This window comes from Opisthocomus hoazin, chromosome 1 (assembly GCF_030867145.1).
Source record: "Opisthocomus hoazin isolate bOpiHoa1 chromosome 1, bOpiHoa1.hap1, whole genome shotgun sequence".
Classification (NCBI taxonomy): Eukaryota; Metazoa; Chordata; class Aves; order Opisthocomiformes; family Opisthocomidae; genus Opisthocomus; species Opisthocomus hoazin.
Genome location: NC_134414.1, coordinates 2679650 through 2693291, shown reverse-complemented (window position 1 = coordinate 2693291; position 13642 = coordinate 2679650). Strand labels below are relative to the sequence as shown.

The 13642-nt window shown below is 59.5% G+C and overlaps 1 protein-coding gene across 1 annotated transcript in view; it reads left to right on the top strand.

Annotated features, from left to right (window-relative positions):
• DCHS1 (dachsous cadherin-related 1) overlaps nucleotides 1–13016 on the top strand; it is a 53549-nt gene extending 40533 nt beyond the window's left edge. The window contains exons 16-21 of the mRNA XM_075414426.1: nucleotides 3698–3909; nucleotides 4088–4242; nucleotides 5567–5697; nucleotides 6213–6499; nucleotides 7359–7497; nucleotides 7746–13016. Of these exons, the coding sequence (XP_075270541.1) occupies nucleotides 3698–3909; nucleotides 4088–4242; nucleotides 5567–5697; nucleotides 6213–6499; nucleotides 7359–7497; nucleotides 7746–10360 (3539 nt within the window). The 3' untranslated portion in view covers nucleotides 10361–13016. The remainder of the gene's footprint in view (nucleotides 1–3697; nucleotides 3910–4087; nucleotides 4243–5566; nucleotides 5698–6212; nucleotides 6500–7358; nucleotides 7498–7745) is intronic.
• The last annotated feature ends 626 nt before the right edge of the window (nucleotides 13017–13642 follow it).

Genomic DNA, 13642 nt, shown 5'->3' with positions numbered 1-13642 from the left:
AAGCGGGTTGCAGGGTGCTGCCCAGTGACACTGGACAACCTGGCAGTGTTTGCACTGCATGCTTCAAACGGCAGCTTTTGAAGGATTGTACTTCCCTTGGCATCAGGGAAGTCCTGGCTGAGGGTAGGGTGAGGGGTACCTTGCTGTGAGGTTCGTGCTTGCCCTGTGGTTTGGAAGAGACTGGGATATCACAACGTCCAGTAGCAATGTAGGCTGGGGGATGAAGGGATTGAGAGCAGCCCTGCCGAGAAGGACTTGGGGGTACTGGTAGATAAAAAGCTGGACATGAGCCAGCAACGTGCGCTCACAGCCCAAGGGGCCAACTGTGTGCTGGGCTGCATCAAAAGAAGCGTGGCCAGCAGGTCGAGGGAGGGATATTTTCTCATGATATGAGAAAGTCAGTCCTTGGAGCACAGATGTCTAGCTGGAGCATCTTGTTAAAACCCCGTTCTCTTGTGCCTCCAAGATGGTTGGGTTTGGGACAGGATCCCAGGCTGACAGGGAACTTTCTGAAACTGTGCTTGTGCCCTGTGCAGCCCATGGCCACTGTGCAGGTCCTTGTGAGCCACCCATGGTATGGCGCAGCATGCAACCTGTTGGCACTACGATTAAGTACTAGCCACTGCAGGTTGCCCATGGACATGGCAGGAAATGCTCAGACTTGTGCAAGTACCCATCTGAAATCGCAGTGCCCATGGCAGCCCACTGTCACCACACATTCCCTCTGCTATCATACAGCCTCCTCTGCACCCTGGTGTCCCTGAGATCCCCTCACTGGACTGTGCTGCTGCTGCAAGCAAGCCACAGCATGGGCACTGAGAGCACTGTGAAGAGGCCAGGCCAGCACACTGTGTCTCAGGAAGGGGGTCCCAGCCCCCATTGGGGCATGGCCCCACTGAGTCCTGAGGAACCTGAGCCACAGCTGCAGGTTTCCTGCCGTGGCCTTGCATCAGGCAGCCAGCCAGCACCATGCTGAGCTCCCCCCACAGCACCGCCTGCACTCTGGCTATCCTAGAGTGCCTAATGCCACCTGGGAAGGAAGCCATGTGCACAGCCTGACTGCAATTCCTCTGTCACCTGGTGCGTGCTGGCACCCAAACAGAGTAACCCCTGACCCCAAACTGAGCTCAGGAGTTGATACTCTGCAGTTCCTGAAATCCAGAGTCAATGGGCAGGTGTACTAAAACCCCAGTTGGGCTCACAGAGGTCTTTGACTGTGGAGAGCTGCTGTGCCCAGGGCTCCCCTGCATGCTCTCAGTCGCAGGGATTGCTACCTGTAAAGGAGCAGGCTTTGCGCACTTCCATAGGAGTGTGTCTGTCTGAAGCTGCCATTCAGAAGAGAACATCTGACAGCTATTGAGCTGCGATGTCCATGCAGGAGGGGCCGACAGGGTGGCACCGTGGCCAAGTCTGGTCCCTGAGCCAGCACCCAGATCTCTGAGCCAGCAGTGACCATGCTCCTATGTGTACCCAGGTCTCTCAGCTGAAGCCTACATGGCTGCCATTATGGCCTGGGAGTGAAAGCAACTCCAAGTGACTCCCAGGCTGCCCCTGGGGCTGCCAGAGCCATGCCTTGTCCCATCTGTCCAGTTCAGAGTCAGGTTATGCAAGAACAGCAACTGCTCAGATCTGCCCAGTGGACTGCCACTGAGCAGACCTGGTGCAGCACCACTGCAGCAGCTCACAGCTGAAACCCTGTGCCAAGAGCACAGCTGGAGCAGACCTCACAGAGCCCTTCTCCTCCCCCTTGCTGTTCCTCCCAGGTCTGCAGCCAGACCCTGCACACAGGGACCATGCTCCCCAGTGTGGGAGGCTGAGACCTGTGAGGTCAGTCATGCAGAGAGGTCCCCTCTCCCTGCTGCCCTGGGTAGTAAAAGCAGGGCTCTACTACACCGTGTGTGGCTGTGACACTGGTCTGCATGGCAAGCTGCTGTGCTGCGCTGCAGTGAGGCCTGATGGGGTCACAGAATCACATCCCGCCCCTTGTGATCCCTGCTGCTTCACATCCCTTCGTCTTGTCTCTGCTCGAGCCATGTGTGCCAGCGGTTCTCAGAACACCCTGGACATGTCCTGACTGCACCTCGGTTGCTGTAGCAATACCAGTTCATCTCAACAAGGAAACATTTCCCTTGAATAAAGAGCCCAGAATACAGGATTTTTCCCTTAAAACATGTCCCTCCTTGAGTCCTGTTTGTTTGTCTGTGAGGCAGTGCCCTGCTTTCTCTCAGGGCAAGGGGCTGCGTGCTGCAACTGGATACACGGTACTGGAGCACCACAGTGAGGGAGGCCAAGGGGCGCTGGCACAGTGCTGCTCTCCTGCCCTGTGCCAGCTGCCAGGCGGTGTTACGCTGGGCCCCTGTTCTTCAGCTCTGCTGTGACAATAGGCCAGTGCGTGGGCACCGGTCCATGACCGTCCTCAGCCATCCCCAGGCTTATCTCCTCTCCAGGGAGGACCAGAAGAGATGTCCATAGGAGCTGTGTGAAAGCTTTGCCTTGGAGAGCATACCAAAGTGCCTGCTGTGGACAAGACCAGAGCAGGGGAATATCGCAGGAGCACCCTCAGCCCCATACTGTGGCACCTTAGGCTCTGCTACTTGTGTCCCAGGCAGGAACAACCCTTCAGAAGGCAGGCTGCTGCTGACTGCTTTCCTTGTATTTTGTCTGGGCCAAGCCAGCTCTGGAATCGAGGCCTGTTCTGGCAGCCAAATGGTGCCAGAGGGGCAAGGGAGCACAGCCAGCATCCGGCCCCTGGGTTGCAGGAGGTGAGGACACAGCTGTTCTCTAAACCAGGCTGCCATGCTGGTAGCGGTAATCTGTTTTCCATTCCTGGACGTATGGCCTGATTTCATCTGTGTGCATTGGAACTCATGTTATCAAAGCTGGTAGCAGAGCTCTTACACAGAAGGTAGGCTAGTCCAAGGCCACATAGCTCTTCTGGATGCCCGATACTGCATCCCTATCGCCTGACCAGTTCCCCTGGTGGTTGAATGTAGTGGCTGAAACAGGTTGCAGAGAGAGTGAGGCTCTGCAGGACTCCCCAGGGCAGGAGTTCAGCCACAGGAGCACAGTTCCTCCTCATTACATTTGAATGCATGCTTGTAGGAATGCTGCCAGTCATTTTAGTATATCTTTTAGGATGCCCTCCACCTTCTTGGGTGGGACAGCAATATCTCGTCATTACGAAAGCCCAGGTGCACAGTGGCTCAGGAGGGTAAGAACAGATGTCTGTCCTAAGACCCCTAGCAGGAGAACTACTGGCAGTTCCTATAGTGTCTTTGTAAGGATTTGACCTGGCCTAGTAGCTGCAGTTAGGTGACTTTGCCTTCACGCTTGATGAGCTTGCGTAGCAGGATTGGGTTCAACATGGAGCAGTTCTTTTTTACACTGGCCATACCTCAGGTGGTGTCTCCATAGTGGGAGGACTGTTGCATGCTTTAATGTAAGCAGAAGCTCTCTGTCCTGAGCAATGTGCAGGATTTATTACCCAGGGTAGCTCACTGAGAGTGATGAGAAGGCTCTCAGTTTGGAGAGGGCTCAGAAGAGCTCAGTGTGTTTGTTGTGTCTATTGGAGAATGGATGGATGAGCAGAAGGATGGACTGAGTGCAAGAGAACGAGAGAGAAGATGAGGGATGGATGTGCTGGTGCATCACTCACCCCCTCTTCACCCACCCCACCCTGCTGTTTCCCTGCTCCCAGGTGCCATCTCAGTTAAGGACTCCAGCAGCCTGGATTTTGAGGCCAGCCCCCGTTTGCGCCTTGTGGTCCAGGCAGAGACAGCAGCTTCCTTTGGCTTTATGGCCATAAACCTTAACCTGCAAGATGTGAATGACAACTTGCCACGCTTCCAGCTGCAGAACTACGTGGCATTCATCTGGGAGTCACAGAGCTATGACTCACCAGTCATCCAGGTATCACTGGGGGCACAAAGAGGGACACCCGGGCCACTGGCCTGCCTCTCTGCCGGGGTGAGGGGGGTAAGGCTCTGCCATGGGCCTGGGGCTGGCACCTACAAATAGGGATAGCCTTGGAAGGCTGTGGTTTGCAGGGCTCCACAACTGCACTGCTGATTCTCTCATGGCTTTTCAGGTCCTGGCAGATGATCTGGATCAGGGAGCGAATGGGCAGGTGATTTATGCCATCAACCAGTCCCTGCCAATGACAGGCTTGTACCACATCGATCCTCAGACTGGCACTATCACTACTGCTGCCATCCTGGACAGGGAGATCTGGTCCCAGACCCGGTGAGTGGAGCCAAACTCATGATATGAGGGGGTCTTAGCTGTGGAGCAGCATGCCCGAGGCTGTGGAGGATACTCTGCTACTTGGTGCCACCCAAAGCTGTCACAGCCCTGTCTGTAAAATGTTTTTGCCAAACAGCAGGAACTTAGGCTTAGTGTCGTCACGGGGAGCAAATGGTATTGAAGGCATGACAGATGGCCATGAGATGAGCCAGTGCTCTGTTCAGCCTGGACTCTGCAAATCTGAGAAGATTGTGAGGGGGACAGTGGACTCTTTTCAGTGGCTACATCCATTCCTTTTCCTGCCTGCTTAATCCAGACCACATACGCCCAGTCCCTTCCCACTCCCATCCATTGCACTCTTCTGCCCCACCACACGTGCTCCAGACACTGTGCAGTGCCCTGAACCCTCTTGCAAGTCCTCCTGCATTCAGCCCAGGTCCTCTGGGCCCCTCACGTGTGCACACAAGTCTAGACATCATCCAGCCAGTCTAGCCACATGTATATAAGGTAATGGCAAACACTACACACAATGAATTTAAGTCTTCCCCTACCCTTTTATGCATGCATGGTTCAGATGCAAGGAACAACTTCTGCCACCTCGCCCAGTCTATGTTGTCTCCGCCATATGCATGCTTCAATGGCGACATGTCTCTCTCCCCTTTTCCCAGACATGGGGAGGCCTAGGGCATTTGTTCCATTCACATATCGCTCACCATTCCACAAAGATGCTCCATGCATTCTCCAACACCCAGATATGCTCCAAATGCTTGTCTCCCTGCACCCCACAGTATGTTCTGCCTGCATCATCTCCCACACGCATTCCAGACTCCTGCCCCTTGCACAGACTGAAAATGCTATGGGTGCATCCACTGCCTCCCCTTGCCAAAGCCTCCAACGATGCATGCATCTTTGGTGCATGTGCCCATGCCAGGGCTGTGCATGAACCCACTGCCCACCACATGCTCCAGACACTTGTGCCCACATTCACTGCCTGCTCGTATGTTCCAGGTGCTGCACACAGACTCAGTGCCCTCCAAACACGCATGTCAGATGTGCATCCGTCTGCTGCCCTGCCCCACCATACTCTTGATGTACACACATCCACTGCCCCACACATGCAGTCCAGATGCTCTGCGCGTATCCATTGCCCCAGACACTCCAGATGCTGTGCACAGTTCCACTGCCACATGTACACACTCCAACCCTGTGCACACGTGCAGTACCCCCCGACATGTTCCAGATGCTGTGCATACGTGCATTGCTCCCTCACACATATGGCCACTTGTCTGTGAACCTTGTGCTGTGCCCTTGTGCTTGCCCACAGTTTGGTGGTAACGGCAATGGACAGAGGGACTCCGCCTCTTGTGGGCTCTGCCACGCTGACCGTTGTGGTGATGGACATCAATGACAATAGCCCCACCATCCCATTTCCCTGGGAGGTGCGGGTCCCAGAGAGTAAGTGCAGCTCAGCCCCACGAGGTAATGCGCCACCGATGGCAAGAGCTGAGGCGCGATGGACACCTGTTGGGTCGGGGAGAAGCCCCCAGAGAGGCCTGTCCGTTCCCTTGCCAAGGGCTGCCTTGTGCTGACCCACTGGCTGAGCTCCCCCCGAGCTCTTCGGCACTGCCCTGTCTGCGACAGCCTGGGGCTGGGGGTTGTACGGCCCCTGTGCTGCAGCTGTATCCCGAGGGAACCAGCTGAAATCCCAACTCCTCCCTGGCCCCTGCCCGCACTGCAGGGGCTCTGGCTGCACACACCTGCCCTGCCTGCTCCCTGTCCTTGGCCTGTGTGCCCTGTGCCTGTGCCAGTCTTGGTCTGCCCTGCCTAGCTCCCAAGACCTTCCCCTTCACCCCTAGCATCTCCCCCTTGTCCCCAGTGCTCAAGCTCTGGACTGAGCTGGTTTCCCACCATGTGAGCCAGGTCTTCTCCAAGGAGATGGGGCTGCTTGCTCATACCTCACCTCTCCACAGACACGCTGCTGGGCACCCAGATAGCCCAGCTGACCGGGAACGATGTGGACTCGGGCCCCGCACTCTCCTACACGCTCATGCTGGATGGTGATGCCATGGGCACGTTCAGTGTGCTGCGGTACGGGGGACGCATTGCCCTGACAGGGCCACTGGACTATGAACAGCGGAGCCACTACACCGTGGCCTTGCGTGCCTCTGACACACGCCATGAGACCGAAGCCAACCTCACCGTCATTGTGGAGGATGTGAATGACAACGCACCAACTTTCAGCCAGGGCTTCTATCAGGTACTGTGCACGCAGGTGTGCCGGGCAGTGTGGGCCATCCTGCACAAGCCCCTCTGCTGCTCCTGCCCGGCTCACCTGGCCTTACAAGGCACAGAGATCCCCTGAGGATGGGTCTGAGCCCGTCCTCGCCTGTCTCTTCCTGGGCTCCCATGCACATCCTGACACCCCTCGCGCTGTCACTGTGCTGTGGACAGGAAGCAGAAACCAGGCTCGTAGCACTGGGATCAGCAGCTGTGGGCCTGCACAGCTGTATGCAGATGGTACCTCCTGGAATAGTGGGGACAGTGGGAAGGCCAGAAGTAGTGGGAGATGGGTCACAACCTGGACAAGTGTTTCTGGCGAGACCGGGCCTGTGGCAGATCACTGGATGAAAGCTGACTTGTGCAATGTTCTGCATGTCTGGAGCAGAGATGCAAGAAGCTGGGAAGCCACAGAAATGCTTCAAGGTTATGACAGCACAGCCCAATGGAACTGTGTGTTTGTGTGTGCTGTTTGGTACACCAGAAAGACAAGAGCTGGTTTGATTTCTGTGAAATACCTTTTGCAGAGAAAATACCGGCTATTAAAGAGTTCTTCAGAATAGCAGAGCAAAGTAGAGAAAAGGACCAGGAACTGGACTCTGAAGCTGGCTGGGAGTCATACTAACAAGGCTAGGTGCTGTGCATATGGGACAGGCCCCCGCGGTGTGCCAGAGGTGGCCCTGGTGCAGAGGTGGGGAAGGCACTGGCCAGTGATGAGCTGGACCACTTTTGCTTTCACTGACCCGGCCAGCTCCAGACCAGCTGGCTGGCTCCAGGCAAGGGGGAACAGGTACCAGCATGGGGGACCCGGCACTGACTGGGGCTTCCTCCCCTTCCAGGTGACACTGCCAGAGCACACGCCTGCAGGCAGCATCATTCTCACTGTGAGCGCAACCGACCCAGACTCGGGGAGCAATGGGGATGTCACCTTTCACCTGGCTGTGCCCAGCCCTGACATCGCCATCGACCCCAGCAATGGTATGTGGGGCTGGCTGCTGTGCGGGCCCGTCTTGTGGAGGTGCAGAGGGAGGTGCTCCTGTGCTGGCCCAGGCTCAGCCCCTCCCCAGGTCGCTGTCTGGAGTGACTGGTGAGGCAGACATGGTGGTGCGGCCATCGAGTGCTCCCACTGCAGCATCCCGGATGTCTGTTCCTCCAGCCAATAACCCTAACACCCTTTCCAGTCCCCTGTTGGCCTCCATTCTGACTCTGGCTTTGTGCCCTCACAGGGACCCTCTTCACCATCCGGCAGGTGGAATTCAACACCAGCCAGCCCACCCTGGACCTGGTGGTGGAGGCCCGTGACTGTGGCTCTCCCAGCCTCTCATCCTGGACCACAGTGCAGCTCCAGGTGCTGGATGTGAATGACCACAGCCCCAGCTTCCAGGTGCCATGCTACAATGCCAGCGTCCCCGAGGACCTGCGTCCAGGAACAACCGTGCTGACACTAGAGGCAGGTGATGCCGACCTCTCCCGGGAGAATGCTGGTTTCGACTACACTATCGTCAGTGGCAATGGTGGCAACGCCTTCCAGGTGGAGAGCCGGGTGGCCTGGACAGGGGGGCATCTCCGCACGCAGGGTGCCTTAGTGCTTGTGGAGCCCTTGGACTTTGAGGCCATCCCAGTCTACAACCTCAGTGTGGCTGCGTCGGACCGGGGCCTGCCACAGCGCAGTGCCACAGTGCCTGTGCTCATCACCGTCCAGGATGTCAACGACAACCCGCCCGTGTTCACTCGAGCTGAGTACCGCACAGCGGTGAGCGAGAGTGCACCCCCCGGTACAGAGCTGCTGCGCGTGGTGGCCCATGATGCTGACTCGGGGCCCCGCGGCCATGTTCACTACACCATCAGCTCAGGTGACCAGCATGGGCTCTTCCAGCTTCACGAGAGCACAGGGGCCCTGTGCCTGGCACGGCCCCTGGACCGGGAGGTGCAGGCGCTGCACGCACTCGTGGTGCAGGCCACAGACATGCCGGGCGGGCACTTTGCACTGGTACCTGTAGCCATCGAGGTGAAGGATGTCAACGATAACAAGCCGTACTTCCCAGTGGAGGTGCTGAGTGCCAGCATGCGGGAGAACCTGCCTCCTGGCACACTGGTCACCACACTGCGTGCCATAGACGCAGACACCGGTGTCTTCGGGGAGCTGCGGTACACAGTGCTCGAGCAGCTGGTGGGGGAGCCAGGCATGGCAGAGGGCCGGGATGCCTTTGCCGTCAACAACAGCTCTGGGGAGCTGCGCTCCCGACTTACCTTTGACTATGAACGAGCCAAAGCCTTCCAGCTCCTAGTCAGGGCCACTGATGCTGGCAATGCCTCTGCCACGGTGACCGTGCGGGTGCTGGTGACAGGGGAGGATGAATATGATCCCATCTTCCTGAGCCCCTCCTTCAACTTCGAGGTCCCTGAAGGTGCTCGCAAAGGGCAGAGCATTGGGCGGGTCCTGGCAACAGATGAGGATGAGGGGGCGGATGGCGTTGTACTGTACTCCCTGGCAAAGCCCTCACCATACTTTGCCATCAACCAAACCACAGGCACCATCTACCTGCGTGTGGACAGCCAGCCCCAGGCTGGGGCCGGGCGTGCCAAGAGGGAGCCACGTGAGATGAGCCTGGAGGTGCAGGCGCGCAGCCCCCTGCCCACCTCCCGCTCAGCCTCTGCGCAGGTCACCATCGATGTCACGCACACCTCCTTTGGCCTGGCTCCGGACCTCAACCTGCTGCTGGTGGCCGTGGCTGCCTCGCTGGGGGTTGTGGTGGTGCTGGCCGCCGTGGCCATTGTGCTGGCACTGGTCCGCTCTCATCACCGCCGGGGCCACGAGAAGCCGGAGGGGGACAGGCCGCTGGGCCGCGTGCAGAGCGGATCCCTGCAAAAGCTCAGCCGCGAGGAGCCGGCGCTTCCCGGGGGCGAGCACATTTACCACCAGGCCCTGCCAGGGTACGGGGGCGAGCCGGCAGGGCCCTACACACGGGGCGGCTCGCTGGACCCTTCGCACTCCAGTGGCCGAGGCTCCGCTGAAGCCGCTGAGGACGATGAGATCCGGATGATCAACGAGTACCCGCGCGTGGCCAGTATCACAGCCTCCATGCAGGAGCACATCTCTGCCCGCGGCCCTGATTCTGGCATCCAGCAAGACGCCGACCAACTCTCCGACATCTCCTGCGAGCCGGCCGCCCTGGAGGGTGCCCAGTGGTTCAAGAGCAAGAAGGGCTCCGGGCTGCTGCTGCCAGGGCCGCCCCCGCAGCTGTACCGCGAGGACGGAGGAGGCAGTGCCTTCCTTGGCGTGCGCTGTGGCCTCAGCGTCTCCTCCCAGCCTCAGGACTATGCCTTCCCAGAGGATGGCAAGCCCTCGGTGGAGGGCTCACTCACCGCCATCGTGGCCAGCGATGAGGAGCTCCGTGGCAGCTACAACTGGGATTACCTGCTGAACTGGTGCCCCCAGTTCCAGCCGCTGGCCAGTGTCTTCACAGAGATTGCCCGCCTCAAGGATGAGAGCTCCCTGCGCAAGCCCTTCCCGACCAAGCCCAAGGCAGAGCCCAAGCCCCGCATCGACCCCCCACCCCTCATCACCTCAGTGGCCCACCCAGGTGCCAAGTCTGTGCCCCCCAAGCCGCCACCGGGCAGGACCTTCCCACACCCATCCTCCCTGCGCCGCTCGCCCATCAGCCACGAGGGCTCCATCTCGTCCTCTGCCATGTCACCCAGCTTCTCCCCCTCGCTGTCCCCACTGGCTGCCCGCTCCCCTGTGGTCTCACCCTTCGGCATCTCACAGGGGCCTTCTGCCTCTGCCATCAGTGCTGAGCACTCGCTGGAGCCCCCCGAGGAGGCCGAGCTCAGGATTTAGACCTGGGCCCACGGACTCCCCCTGCTGCACCCCGCAGCTTTGGGATCAGGAGTGGGGCCAAGCCCAGGGCTGCTCTGCATGGGTGCTAAACTCGCTCTCCCAGCACCTTGCCTGGCCCAGGGCCCCCATGGGCTGTGGGTTCCTGTGTCCTTTGGGGCTGTTGGCTCCTCTTGCTCCCTGTGGTCTGGCAGATTCAGTGCCGGTTCTGATGCCCTATGGACTGCTGCTTCTAGTGCCAGCACCCCAGGGCAATGGTTCCTTGTGCTGCTCCTGGTGTGTCAGATCGGCGCCTGGCAGGATGGTGCTTCATGGTACTCTGTGCTCTGAGAGAGGCTGGGAGCAGGCAGGCGCTCCCTGCCCTGCTGGGCCAGGGAACTGCAGACTGCAGACCCTGCCCTTCCCCGACCACTTGCCAAGCCACGCAGTAGCCTGGGTGCAGCAGGACGCTGAGCCACCCCCGCTGGCCTCTCCGCTGCAGGAGCTCACAGGGCTGGGGAAGAATGCTCCCAGGGCAGGGACGCACTGCTCAGCGGGCACAGACACAGCAGCCTGCCCGTCTGCCCATGCTGCCTGTGGGGATGGGTGAACCTGCTTCCTGATATTGAGGGGAGACCCACCCCAGGTCAGGCTGGGGGGACAAGGCAGTGCCCGCTTACTGCTTGCCTATCCATGGCTGGTGCAGGGAAACGGGGTCCTCTGGAGTCTCTCAAGCCCTTCTGCCTCCCACCACTGCATGTGACCTTTTCAACGGATCTTCTTCCCAGAGCGGCTGGAGACCCCTGTTCCTTGGGGCCTGGGCTGGGAGGCAGGTGCCCTGCTGAGCATGGGAGCTGCATTCCTGGAGAAGCTGCTCCCGCGGCCAGGTACCTTTCTCGGCTGCGGGCTGGCTGGGGCGCCGGGCACAGACGCTGCCCAGGCACCAGGCAGACTGTGCGGCGGGCCTGGTGCCGAGACGGCCTGGCCCCAGGAAAGGCAGCAATGTGGCTGCTCAATGGCACAAGCCAGTAACCTCCTCCCACTCCATCTGTCCCAGGCCTGGTGGCCAGCCTGCAGCTGTGGGGGAGCAGGTGAGAGGTGGTACCCCAAAAAGCCACATGGCTTGAAGCTGGTGTAATGGCAGCCAGCACGTTCTCTTATAGGCACGGGGTTGGACACTGGGCAGCTGGCCTCCCCCAGGGCCCTGCAGTGTGACGTGCTTGCCAGGACAGTCTGGGCCACCAGGGACACCTCCAAAATGGATAGGTGCCAGAACCGCCAGCCCCTGGTCCGCAGCCCTCACTGCAGGGGCTGCTCTGCACCGTTCCTTCATGCTGTGTTGTGAGCATGGGACAGAGCCACACTTCAATGGGGCTGGTCCCCATCCTTGCTCCAGCACCACTCACGCAGCCAGCCTCGCGGCTGGTGTCATGCTCACACCAGGGTCAGCCCCCCGCAGTGCTCACCCCACAGCCCATGGCTGCTCACGGTGGAGCAGGCACCCATCGCGTGGCCCTGTGCCCTGGGAGTGCAGTCCTAGGGACTGCCACTGCGGCCCTGGTCACCGTCGCTGTGACCCACACAGACGTGGGTGCAGAACGAGGGCTGGGAGCGGGACATGTGGAGCACTGCAGCAGCCCCAGATACACAGTCAGCCTGGGCACGAGCATGCTTGTGGTGTCAAGGAGGACACCCAGCCATCTAACAAGGGGATCCGGGGGCATTTTCTTGTCATGTTTTTCCTAGACCCAGTCTGTGGCCTTGGCCCAAAGCATGTCAGCACCATGACTGCAATCCCAGCCCCAAATGTTTTATCACGGCAGCCAAAACCCATCACTTTTGCCCACTCCCTCCCCACTTCCCGCTAAGAACCGTCTGTGACTGCAGCCCCACCTCTGTCACTCTCTCAGCCCTAAACCTCCCCCTTCATGCCACAGGTCCCAGCCCAGCCTGCACCGTGGGTGTCCCCATGCAGCAGGCGCGGTGCTGCGCCCTGGTCCCCACGATGCACATGTGAGTGGGTGCCTGGTGCCAGCAGCTCTGGGAGCTGTCCTGGGCACAGGGCAGCCACACAGCACGGGGATCTGCAGCAGTGATGGTGGCACCGAGGGGGCTGCAGGGCTGTGGCTGCACTGCCTGGGAACCAAAGAGGGCCCAAGGCGGCTCTGGGAAGGGAGGATGGATTCTGCCTCACTCAGCACAGGGACAGCCCTTGGAGGCTCTTGGGGCAGGCACCCCTCGTCCCTTCTCTCCTGGCTGGGCTGTCCTGCTCACAGGCACTGTGGGGAGCACGCTGAGGGTGCTGTGTGCTCCCTGAGCCCTGCACGGGCGGGGGTGGCCAAGCAGCCCTGCTCCCCCATGCATGTTTGGGACAGGGGAACACAGATGGGTCACCCCCTGCACGCCACACAGAAGGGTCAGACACACGGCAGTCCCACTTTGGTCTGGAGGGAGATAGTCATGGGCTGTTGAACCCAGCCAGGAGCCGAGCCTCCAGTTATTTATTTTTACACATTGTACTACGATTCCTGTTTTCTACTTTGTTTGTACCTTTTGTATCGTGTCTCGCTGAGCTGCATGTATTGGGCGCTGCTCATCGGCCTGCACACTGGGCCATTCCAGCACAGCCTGGACCCAAGTGCCAACTTCTCAAAGAAATGCCTTAATAAACCACACTTGTTTGTAGAGAGATGGACATCATCACTGCTGCTCTGGGCTCACGGTGTGCTGGCACCATGGTCCTGCCACAGGGCTGGCAGGCAGGAGACAGACCTGAAGGCACAGTGGGGCTTGGCACAGGGCTTGGCTGCTGGCAACGTGCCGTGGGCCACAGGCACCCAGGTAGGACCTGCACCCTGCACTTGGCTCTGGGCAGCTCCTTCGATGGGAGAGCTGAGACTAGCTGGGGCATGTGGGCTGTGCTGTGGCCAATTCTGGCCCCTGGGGCAGATGCTGCCAGCTCCAGGCAGCCCTGCTGCCTGGCCACAGCTGCCTGCCTGCCAGCCTTAGCAACAGGTCGGGCCAGCACATGAGGTGCAGGTGTTTCAGCCTTTAGCACAGCAGAGGAAATCAAGAGCCTGACCACAGCACTGTGGGCCTGGCCTGGGTGCCCATGACTCCTCCAGTGGTGCATGGTGTGGCTGCGCGTGTCCCAGCGTCACTGCACGCATGGCCCTGGCTTGACTGTTGCCTTGGCCAGGCCACCAGCACCCACGTGCATGACTACATCGTGTAAGTCCCTTCTGTGAGAGGCTGCCAAATCCAGCAGGTGAGGCTGCCACAGTGCCATGGCCCCAGGTCTAACCA